Here is a 12,013-nt window from a genome sequence, read left to right as displayed (position 1 = left end):
AAAATGCCTACAGAACATTCGCTCATCTCTGGGGCAAATGCTGTTCTTGTTGTTGGGAAACTCAGTCTTCGTGTGTCTTTACAACTGAGCTGTCTGCTTCCAACTTCATTCCCTCTAGTTTATTGCAGTTCTTGCCTCCTCCCCTTGGTTGGACCCAGGCTGTGGGGAGTGATATCTTTGGAGGTTTTCGTGGGCAAGAGTCCAGGAGATGAGGAGACAGTTCTCTGGTACAGGAGCGTCTTTGGAGAACTCTGAGCTGACAGTTTTATTCCCTAAGGGCATCTGCCAAAGCTGTTCTTAGTTTAGCAGAGTGTCAATGCTGAGGGTTGCCCTACATGAAAGGGGGGATGTGACTGCAGCAGTTTACACAGGGGCGTCTCTTGGGGTGAACATCTTCCGGAGCCCACCGCAGTGCTGCCCGCCCCAGGATGTGCTGGGGGGAGGTGGAAGGGCCCTCAGCCTGCAGAGCCATCTGACTGTGAGCCGTGGCTGTTCCTGCCGCTTTGGTTTTTGAAGTCTCCACACTTCCCAACTCTGTCGGGCATCTAACGCACCTTAAGATCTGTTTCTTGGGTGGTGGGAAACACTGGCTGGAGAGAGGACGATGTCAGGAGGGGGTGTCCAGGCCTGCCTGCGTTCGGGCCCAGGGTTGGCTCCCCATCCCTAGCTTTGTACTTGGGTGAGTCTCTGAGGCTCTGCAGGTTGGTATTCTCACCTGTAGAGAGGACCCTGCATAACAACAGCACCTGCTTCTTCGGGTGTTACGAGGATTAAATGAGATGGTGCGTTTAAAGGGTTCAGCCAGGTCCTGGCACGCAGGCAGTTCCCATGAATGGACAGCGTGTGTGAGCGCACGCTGCTCTCGCAGCAGGCTGCTGGCCGAGTCGCCTGCCCCGTGTGAGTTTCCACAGTGTCAGTTAGTCTGAGTTGCCAAGAGATTATACAGAGCCCTGCATTTTGTGCAGCAAAATGTCTTTCTCCAGGGGCATCAAGACAACAACTACAAGTGAAAACGTTTTACATTGGAGCAGAAGCACCCATTTTTAGATTCATAGGTGATTGGATTTAGAATTTTATGTAGTCATCCTTTGTGGTTTCACTGTTGGTGAAACCGGCGAGGTCAGTGAGGGAGACCAGGGATTCCACAAAAGTGTCTCTAAAGGACCCAGAGACGAAGCAATAGTGAGAGACAGACCAGGTGGTGAAATGTTGGGGCAAGCGCTTGTGAAACAGACATAGGCAGACAATCTGGTTCACAGTGAAAAGAAAGTGAGCTTGAAATCTGATTTAGAAAAAAACGGAAGTATATACAAAAACAAAAAGGAAGAAACAGGGGCTAATAAATATTTTCGAAGGTAATGCTGACCTTAGGGAAAAGGAAACGTTTGAAAGTGAGAGAGAAGAGAAAGGAGAAAGCAGCTAATAACTAGGTAACAAGCATTTTTTGCATTCCCTTTTGGGTCTAAATAGCTGTTTTGCAAAACCTTTTGATGCCAGTGTCCTGTCTTGGCTGTGGGATTTAATTCAAGAAGCCTTTGTTGAGGTCTGCTCTGCTATATTTCCCCTGAGGGCAGAGATGAAGGACTTGGTCTCTCTGCTGGAGGAACTTACTGTTTAGCACAGAAGATAATTATCATCAATCCCAAAAGATAATACAGTTTGATAAGAAGAATCATATCAAATTAGACAAGAAAGGCCCATAGGAGGGAACGACTCACTCAGGATGGGAGGGATAGAATTTCTAAAAGGGATAGCCATCTGACAGAGTTTTGAAGATATGAACAAGAGTTTGGTAGTGGTCAAGAAGATGGGTGGTGGGCAGTCTTGGCAGAGGACAGCTTGCTTAAGGGCATGTTTGGGGCAAGAAGGAGGATGAAGTTGTTTATGGTAAAGGTGGAAGAGTCAGGAGAGGAAGGCTGAAGCCAGTGAGCCCTGGGTCTGGAGCTTCAGGTGATGGTTGGAAGTGGGTGAAGGCCTCCAAGCAGAGCGGGCACATGCATGCCCTTATATTCAGGATGATCACATTGCTGCATTGGGTGGGGAGAGAAGAGTGGCTGAGCCTACAGTGGGGTGACTACTGGAAAAAGTTCAGGAAGGAAATGCTGATAGCTAAGGCAGTAGTCTGGAATGAGGAGGATGGCATAGATTCAAGGGATGGATAAAGGGTGCTACAGACAGGCCCTGGTTCCTGGTTTCAACAAGGGAGTGAGAAGGAGAAGACAAAGCCAAGGGCACCTTCAAATTCAGTCTCAGGTTCATGGAAAGGGCAGAAAAATGGAGTGCATTAGGTTTTGAATGAATTGGATTTAAGAATAGGACAGTGCAGTGGAGGGGTCACTAGACATGTCTCTTAGCAGATGGTTCTAGAACTGGAATCAGAGAATTAGCTGTCAGCCTATAGGTGTTCCCTGGTGGCTTAGACAGTAAAGAATCTGCCTGTGTTGTGAGAGACCTGGGTTCGATCCCTGGGTCGGGAAGATCCCCTGGAAAAAGAAATGGCAACCCACTCCAGTATTCTTGCCTGGAAAATTCCATGGACAGAGACTGGTGGACTACAATCCATGGAGTTGCAAAAAGTCAGACATGACTGAGCGACTAACACTATAGGTGTTGGTTAAAACCCAGAGAGCAGGTGGAGCGGAGCAGTAGAGAGGAGAGAAGAAGGAGAGGGCAGAATTCTAGAAATAGCATTTCCAGGAGGCAGGAGAAATAGATCCTAACTTGAGACAGCAGTGTCTGGGGAACCAGGGAGAGGAGAGTCGGAGAGGGGAGGGCCCGGCAGAGGTGACCATGCTGCAGAGAGAGCCGCTGAGCATTGACAAGGGTTCACCCAACTTGTTTGGTCACTGGCTGGTGACTGGTGACCATGGCTGGTGTAGTCAGGCCACAGTTGGATTGAGGAGTAAAGGAGCAGTAGGCAGCCGGACTTAGTATGGTGATGATTCTTTCCAGATTTTTGGTTAAGAAGGGATGGAAAGGAACAGGGTGGTAACTGGAGAAGGCCCTGCCCTCCAGGAGAGGTCCCTGATCAGGGTCTGGAAGCAGAGTGGGAGGGTCAGGCAAGGGGTTAACCACGCCCATGACTGGGAGATGTGAAGAGAGCCAGTGTCAGCCAGGGAGCCTAGTGGGCTTTGGTCTGCTTTGCTCCTCTTAGATTTCATTCCCACTGGAGCAGAGCGAGATGGTTAAGTTCAAAGAGGCTGCCACGACCATCTAAACCAAGTTCTCACCGTCCAGAAGGGCGAACTGAGGCTCAGAGAGGGAAGGGACTTGTCTGAGCTCACCAGGTGGCAGTCAGGCCTTAGACAGAGGTCTCTAGGCCAGAGCTCTCCTGACTACCTCCTGTCCTCTGTATTCAGCCCATTCTCCATCTGATTATCCCTCCTGCCAGCAAGGCCCCCAAACCCTGAACGCCTTCTTTCACCAACCCGTCAACCAGCTCTTGCTGACCAGCCCCTCCCTGAGAACCTCTCACTGTACTGGTTCCCAAGCTCTCTCTGGAGCCTCTCCAAGACCTATCCACGTTGGGAGCTGCCCGTCGCACAACTCCAGAGGGCGCCACTCACACGGTCGTCTCTGAATGGTGCTCCCTGCAACTGTGCAGTGGGGGTGGGCGGGGGGACCCCGAGGCCTGGGCCTGTCCAGGAATATGTGGAGATGCTCAGGATACTTCGGTAAGAAAGCCCTCAGGGCCACTGGGCTAGGGCATATTTTTAAACTTGGCAGAGTCATTTTCCCATTGGAAAGGGAGCTGGCAGCTGAGGAAATGGAATGCTAACATGCCAGCACCAGGCAAGGCAGCCCCGTGAGTCACACCAACAGGGGTGGGCAGGCCAGGGGGTAGGAATGGGGATGGGGTGTGGACAAGGACAGGAAGACTCTAAACCCCTACACGGACAGCCTGACAGCCTTGACTTTTCATTCTCCTTTCTCCCTCTCTCCTTTCTTCCTGTAGAGGAGTTTTCTTGGACACCATCCTCCCCCGACGAGATAACAACGGTGTCAGGCCAACCATCGGCCAGCGCGTGCGGCTCAGTCAGGGAGACATAGCTCAAGCCAGGAAGCTGTACAAATGCCCAGGTAACTGTAAATCACTGGGTTCCAGGGCCTCCAGAGCACCACAGAGACCTTGCAACCACTGTTTGCCAGCATCCCCGGGGCTGGGAAGACACCTCGGGGAGTGTGAAGAGTCTCTCCCTGGGCAGCTGTCATTCCCAGAGTGCTGCTGTTAGGAGGTGGTAGACAGTGCGGAAAGTCCAACCGGTGGAGTAGATGCAGGCAATGAAGCAGATGGTGCCTCTTAGAGGCCACAACTTAACTTGTGGGAAGCTTTGGAACTCTCTGGCAAAGCCCTGATGGTCAGAAGAGGAAGAAGTTGTAGTGGAACGACAGTGAATGGGGGTCCAACACGGTGTGCGTGCCACAGGGGCGAAAGTGCTCTCCTTGCTAAGGGAGTAGGGGAGGTGGGTTTAATAAAACAATAACCCAGGGTTTTGTAGAAAGGCAGAGTGAGGGAGCATGTTTTTGGAAGGGTGGAAGCCAGCTTCCCAAACACTGGAAGGCAGAGGGTATCTCTGTGCGGTAAATGAAGTCACTTCTGTGATCTCGGGCTCTCCTAACCATCCAAGGTGCTGGACAGTGGCCAATATTCTGCCCTTGGAGGCTGGACAGGACACTGGATCCCAGCAGATGTCTGTTTCTCTTCCCGTTCAGAAGCCCCGCCCCTTGAGTTTGCCCTCTTTGCTTCCATCTCATCCGCTTCAGCATCATCACCTCCCGCCCCCCACCTGCTTGCCACCCTAGGAGAAACTCACGTCAGCCCCTTTAAGTTGCTGAGCTTCAGTGGAAAGTACTACTTTACAGCAGGCACGTTTTCACCAATGATAGGAGAAAAGGCAGTTTGGTGGCTTGGAGAGGAAAAAGGAAATTCCATTCCCAAAAGGTCTGGTTATCTTTTCCACACTCTTAGACCAGACCTGCATATGATCATAGGACACAATATTTGAAATAGGGGCAATCTTAGAAAATTGGCCTATCACTTTTTTTTTTAACCACACTGCTGGCAGGATGCACTTACTCATAAAGCCACAACCGTGCTCGGTCCCCATAGGATGGCAGTTCTGGCGCTGCTCCCCTCCCAGGCCACCGTTCTGGGAGACTCGCTTCCTCCTACAACCCACTGCCCGACCATCTGTGTCCTGAACCTGCCCAGGAAAGCCCTCTGGCTGCCCCAGCTTGTGTGCAGAGGACCGTGTGGGACTGCTCCATCATGAAACTCTAGGAAATGTGTCCATCCAGCTATTAGTCGTCTGGGGGTGTGTTAGGGCTGAATTACAGGACACGTGTATCATATAACCCCGCTGCATTGAAAGAGAAATCTTATAGCATTCCCTGGGAAATGCCTCAGTATTTATTTAGTTATAATGTATATACGTATGACTCCTACTTCCCCCCGAAGGATTGGAAGCAGCTGGTAAATACCGTGGAGCCGTACAGTAATGTGTCTGTCCCTGCAGAATGTTGATGATTATTCTAAAATAATTTCCACAGAGCCCTCGGGGGTGTTGACTGCTGGGCGTAATCCTCACGATGCCTGGCAGTTGTTCAGTAACATGATATCGGAGCCCCGATATCCAGGATTTCCTGAGGTCAAGGATGGGCCGTTCTCCAGCCATCCCTTCCTACAGCTCCTCAAACTGCATCTTCAAGTAGTTTCAAGCAGTCACTGAAAGCAAAGGTGGTTGCCACACGGAGGCCGCGTTGAGTGGAGGAAAAGAAGTGTAAGGAAGTGTGTGTCCCACACTTTGGAGGTGGCCCCACGAGTCGAGGGGCGCTCAGCAAACCAACGCTCTTGTCTTTGAATTCTGAATCCCCAGAGGTGAGGGGATACGAAACCCACAGCTTCCAAGCTTATGCCTACAGACATTGTTTCTTTTGAGAACAGATTAGGGAAATACTGCTCACATGCATAGGACTAGGTTCCAGACTCCAGGCAACCCTCAAACATTCAAGGGAAGAATATCCCACTGTAGAATGTGCCAGCTCCCTGTGCTGCTGGTCATTTTCCTTCCTTTTCTTGACTATTCCATGCTCTTTCAGAGGTGGGTAGCAGAAAAAGAAGAGAAAAGATCTCACTTAACAGCTGATGTACATTGCAAAGTATTTTGTTTTTTTTTTGCTCCACATGCTTGCCCTTTCATATTCTCTCTGCCACAGATGTTATTAGCAGTAATTATAATGGCTGTTATGCAGGGGGTACTCATGGTGTGTCAAGCACTGTGCTGGGCCGTTTCATGTAAAGCAGATGGTTTCATTAACCCTCTAAGCAGGTCCCACCCATTTCACAGATAAAGAAAACTGAGGCCCAGCAAAGCTGGGACATGTGCCCACCACCCAACAGCCAGCTGGAGAGCTGAATTCAAAGCCAGCTCTAGGCTGTGCTCAATCCTGAGAGCCTCAGAGGAAACCCTTAGGGTGTTACTTTTCGGCCCCCAGGCCTAGTTTTTGCTTTTATTGGTCAGAAAAATGTCAATCTGCTTGCCATGCTTTTCGGCAAGGTGTTCCTGGGGCTTTGGCTGGTTAACAGTGAATTTGCTTAGCAGCCCTGTCCATGGGCGGGAAGCGTGTGCACACGCCCGAATCACGTGTGTTGTTTTGCTTGTGCAGCATGTGGGGAGACCCTGCAGGACACGATGGGGAACTTTTCTGCACCTGGTTTCCCGAACGGCTACCCTTCTTACTCCCACTGTGTCTGGAGGATATCAGTCACTCCAGGGGAAAAGGTAGGTATGAAACCACCTCGGGAAATGACGTTGCATTCTTTGAGTTGGGCGAGGCATGAGGAATTAGTGTTATTATTGATAGTAGTAATGGCATCTGTTATGTTATGTTATGTTATGAGCACCTACTATATGCCAGTTACTGGGCAAGCTTGCTGAACGTTCATGATTTCTAGACTTTCCCACCCACCCCCACCCCCCACCCATACAAATGGAGGCCTATGTACTACATGTCCACTGGAGTTCTAACTCAAGCTCACGTCTGGTCAAACAAAGTAGGCGCTATCCTCCTACCTTGATAAAGACACCAGCAGGATGCTCTGGAAGGCAAGGGACCAACTTATAATTTCTTGACACCTCAGAGTGCTGTGTATCAAAGTGGTACTATAAGGAGCTTTAGCCCCCAACCATGCTGTCCCTCCTCCTCTTCCCAGCCCCAGTTCCATCTAGGAGCAACCAGGGCACCCCCCAGCCCGCTTCCCAAGCATTCTCCACACCTACCTTGCAAACAGCTGTTGCTGGACTCCCCTTCTTGTGGAAGTGGACTGGCCGTCTGTGTTGTCCACCTTTGGGAGGGTGGATCCAAAGCAGGGATCATTGCACACCCTGGATTCCTGTCCTGGGTGCAGTTTAAGGTGTAGGATCTGGGAAAATCCTGGGTAGGCACATTCCTCTGGTTCTGAAGATTCCACAGCCCTCTAAAGTTGAGCCCAGGGCAGGTCTCTTTTGCCCTGGTGCAGGGGTGGTGTATTCTTAACCCTTCTGCAGGGTTCATCTTGTTGTCTCCATTATATGAACAAAGGATCTGAGTCTCAGACATTTAAAAAATTGCCCCCAGCCACTATAGGATATAGAACTGGGAACTGGGGCTTCTGCACCTCGAAGTTTGTTTTTTTTCCCCTACACCTCTCTACAAAACCAAAGGTCCTTCAGGTCTTCTTGTTGCAGGAAGGAGGACCCCTTCCAGGGCCCGAAACTGGGCTCTTGTCTAATACTCGGAAATGAATCGTCCGAGGAGACACCTGTGCTGACAAAGCAAGAGATTTTATTGGGAAAGGGCACCCGGGTGGAGAGCAGTAGGGTAAGGGAACCCAGGAGAACTGCTCTGCTGCGTGGCTCGCAGTCTCGGGTTTTATGGTGATGGGATTAGTTTCCGGGTGGTCTTTGGCCAATCACTCTAATTCAGAGTCTTTCCTGGAGACACTGCGTGTCCGTCCACTTCCCAGAATCCCTCTCGCTAGCATCCGTTTTGGCTGAGCGATGCGTGCGCCACCAGGAAAGACTGAATTAGAGTGATTGTCCAAAGACCACTGGAAACTAATCCCATCACCATAAAACCCAAGACTGCGAGCCACGCGGCAGAGCAGTTCTCCTGGGTTCCCTTATCCTACTGCTCTCCACCTGGGTGCCCTTTCCCAATAAAATCTCTTGCTTTGTCAGCACATGTGTCTCCTCGGACAATTCATTTCCAAGTGTTAGACAAGAGCCCAGTTTCGGGCCTTGGAAGGGGTCCTCCTTCCTGCAACACTCTCAACCTAGACGCAGCTACCTGTGAAATGTCCTCTCTGCCCCTTGGGTCTAGCTTCCTACAGTCATACCTGTCGTGACTTGTCTCACAGTATCTTGAATGCTGACTTATATGGCTCTTCCCTTTCTAGACCCTAAATTCCTTGACCATAGACATGGTCCACCCCCAACACTCAATACAGCCCATGGTACAGAGTCACACAATAAGTATTTGTTGACATGTAGATAGATGAGTGGCCGCATGGAAAAAATTATAGCTGGGGGTGCAGTGGCGGGGGGTGTTAGATTTTCAGGTACCTGTAGCCATTCTTCAGAATATTCGTAATTCATCAATTCAAAAAAATGTCCACTTAAATGTTAAGTTAAAAATATTGTGATAACTAGAGAGAAGTGATGGCTCAGAACCACTGTGAGCACTTTCTACGGACTAGGCATTGTTCTCAGCATAACATGTGGAGTCTCTCATTTAATCCTCACTTCCTGTGACAATTACCACACTCGTTTTGCAGGTAAGGCTACTCGATGGTTGTAGAGCTGGGATTTGACCCCAGGCAATTTGATTTGGAGAGCCTGGATAGTTAATCATCCTAAATTATTCCACAAAGGGGACAGGCTAGACATTTAAGCATACATTCATACACACAGACTCACACACACACACACACACAACAGCCACATGCTCACATCCTTCCTTTGGCTCTAGGCATTTATAACAGAGCGGTTATCATCTTGAACCTAAGAGACTTCAGACCAGTCTGCCTTGAGCAGGTTTGCTGTCCTTGTGCCTGCAGGAGGCTTCAGGGGAGGGAGGCAGGAGGGAGGAGGAGGAGGAGGAAGAGGAAGGGATGTGGTAATCCCTAAATTGTTGAATTGCCCTGAATAGCAGAGGCTATGTGATATGTGTGAACGGCAGAAGATTCCCCAAGCCCTAATTATAAATGCTGACTGGGGCAGGGAGAATATATATGCTGACTGGAGCAGGGAGAATATATCATTGAAATTCCAGCCCCAGTTATTTCAACTTTGGCTTCATCCAGCCTTCTCCAGAGGTGTTAGTAATCAGCAAACTTGATTGATTTGAGTTTCGCCTCCTGTGCATCAACCTCTTCCCCTGTGGTCTTCGTGGTTCACTAATATACCTAAATAATTAGCCTGAATAATTATCCATTCATTTACATTGTGAACATGTTGCTGAGGAGGTTGTAATAACATTTCCGTTCTGAAATTTTTCAAAGCAAAGGCTAAAGAATTATATTGCAACCAGTTAGCAAGGATTACCGAGCCCTTCCTTCCTGAATTCCAGCACTATGAGAGAGATGAAAGAAATCTAAGGTATAACCTCTGTCTTCAAGAGACAGAGTTGAGAGTCCTTTCTTCACCCCTAGGGAGTCTGATTTAATTGAAGGAGGGGCATTTGCTCAGCACCAGTACTTTTTTTAACTTCTGAAGTGAGTTCAATCCACAGGCAGGTTGAAAGAAGAGTAACATCACACACACACACACACACACACACACACTACAGCACAGGAGGTGAGCTGGCCAGTTATTTTCCGGTACTGACTTCACTTCCTAGGAGATTATAGGGCTTTGTTGAAGATGGTGCTGCTTGTCCTGAGGCCTGAACTGTGGCACTGTGGGCACTCTCAAGATAGGCTACAAAGAGCCCTTAGTACACCATGTACATGCAGTATGGCTTGATTTTTTTTAAATCGCCCTTTATCGAGTGTCTGTTATGTCCAGGCATGGCACTATACATGCCATATACAGTTTCTTATGCAGTCCTGTCAAAAACCCAGTGGTGGGCATGTTGTTTTACAGGTGAGAAAGCTAAAGGTCCAAGGGGAAAGTATTTTCCCAAGATTTCAGAGCTGGAAAGAAATCCAGATCTTCCTGCCCCTAAAAACACCTGCTCTAGAATCACTCTAAGAGAGAGGGGCGAATTCACCTGCTCTAGAATCACTCTAAGAGAGAGGGGAGAGTTCACCTGCTCTAGATCACTCTAAGAGAGAGGGGGAGAGTTTACCTGCTCTAGAATCACTCTAAGAGGGGAGAGTTCACCTGCTCTAGATCACTCTAAGAGAGAGGGGGGAGTTCACCTGCTCTAGAATCACTCTAAGAGAGAGGGGGGAGTTCACCTGCTCTAGAATCACTCTAAGAGAGAGGGGGGAGTTCACCTGCTCTAGAATCACTCTAAGAGAGAGGGGGGAGTTCACCTGCTCTAGAATCACTCTAAGAGAGAGGGGGGAGTTCACCTGCTCTAGAATCACTCTAAGAAGGGGAAAGCTCCAAAGAGGGAAAGTCAGGTTTATCTGGGCAATCAGGGAAGGCCTCAGGGAGGAGGGAGGGGCCCCCGATCTGGGTCTGGGAAGGACCCATTAGCACAGATACATCAGGGTGTACCTGGAAAACAAGGTCAGGTAGGCTGGGTGCTGGAGGCTCTGAAAAGTAAGCCAAGTTTAATTTATGAGACAGGTGTATAGGTAGCCACTGAAGTTTTCTGAGCACAGGAGGGAGCTGGTAAACATGAGCTGTAAGTGCAGGACTGATCCAGAAGACCTTGTGTGCAGAATGGATGGGGGTGCAGCAGGCCTGGTGAAGGGGAGCGAGACTGGCTCATAGCAGGGACTCCGACATCTCAAAGGAAGAAAGTCCATCAGCGCTGGCATAAACAGTGGAGGCCGAGGAGAACTAACTACGAGGTAGAGCACCTCAGTGACTGGGGTGAAGGTGTCCCCTACAGACAGGGAAGCTGGGAGGACGATGTTTTTCTTTTGAGGTGCCCTCTAGTTATTGGCATCACCGATTCAATGGATATGAGTTTGAGCAAACTCTGGAAGATGGTGAGGGACAGGGAAGCATGTGTGCTGCAGTTCATGGGGTCGTGAAGAGTCAGACACGACTTGGTGACTGAACAACACAGTGAATGGGCCAGCAGAAGAGAGAGAATAGTGGACAGAGCACAGGCTGCCATGGCAAAAACCAGAGAGGAGGGATTCCAAGCAGAGAGGCCAGGGAATGAGGACAAGACCCAAGTGCTTTCCATGTGGCCAGGAGAGCACCGCAAAGCCTCCAGCCCGAAGTTTTACTTAGAGATGTAAGACCCAGGGCTATAAGAACAGAAAAGAAAGTGGTCAGTGGAGGCAGGAGAGTGAAGATGCTAGAAAAAGATGAACTGACTGTGAGCAAACCCCCCACCGCCCCGGGTGGGAAAACTTCAGGGGTACAGGGGCTGGGGCATTGGCCTTATGCAGGACTCTGGAGAGAAGAAGAGCTGAGAGGTGACAGGTGAGGACATGCCAAGCACAACAGACAAGGAGCCCACCGGAGAGCTGCAGCCAGACAGTCCTGGGCACCATGCGTGGTGGGGTCCAAGTGGGGGTGAGGGGAGAGAGCAAACTTGACCTCGGTCTGGGCTGGAAGGGGCACAGGGCCCATGTGCTGAGCCTGCAGGGCCACCCAGCCCCTTCTATCACTTGTGGACTAAGGCACCGACTGAATGGCCTCAGGGGGGTCTGAAGATTGTCCAAAGGAACTGAAGCCTCCCTCCTCACCTCTCCTGCCCCCTCACTCCAGACGTGCACACAATGACCTCTACTGAACGCTCAGCACAGTTCCCTGGGTATCTCCTTGGTCTGCTCGTGTCAAGGCCTCGCACCAAAATTCTGTCTGGCCCTCCTCTACCCCTGCTTCCCCGTTCCCCTTAGGTT

At 50.0% G+C, this 12,013-nt stretch overlaps 1 protein-coding gene across 1 annotated transcript in view; it reads left to right on the top strand.

Annotated features, from left to right (window-relative positions):
* The window catches only part of TLL2 (tolloid like 2), a 148,949-nt gene that overhangs the window by 102,658 nt on the left and 34,278 nt on the right, over positions 1-12,013 (top strand). The window contains exons 8-9 of the mRNA XM_055560672.1: positions 3,956-4,080; positions 6,667-6,782. Of these exons, the coding sequence (XP_055416647.1) occupies positions 3,956-4,080; positions 6,667-6,782 (241 nt within the window). The remainder of the gene's footprint in view (positions 1-3,955; positions 4,081-6,666; positions 6,783-12,013) is intronic.

Source organism: Bubalus kerabau, chromosome 22 (genome assembly GCF_029407905.1).
Source record: "Bubalus kerabau isolate K-KA32 ecotype Philippines breed swamp buffalo chromosome 22, PCC_UOA_SB_1v2, whole genome shotgun sequence".
NCBI lineage: Eukaryota > Metazoa > Chordata > Mammalia > Artiodactyla > Bovidae > Bubalus > Bubalus kerabau.
This window is presented reverse-complemented; position numbering and strand designations above follow the sequence as displayed.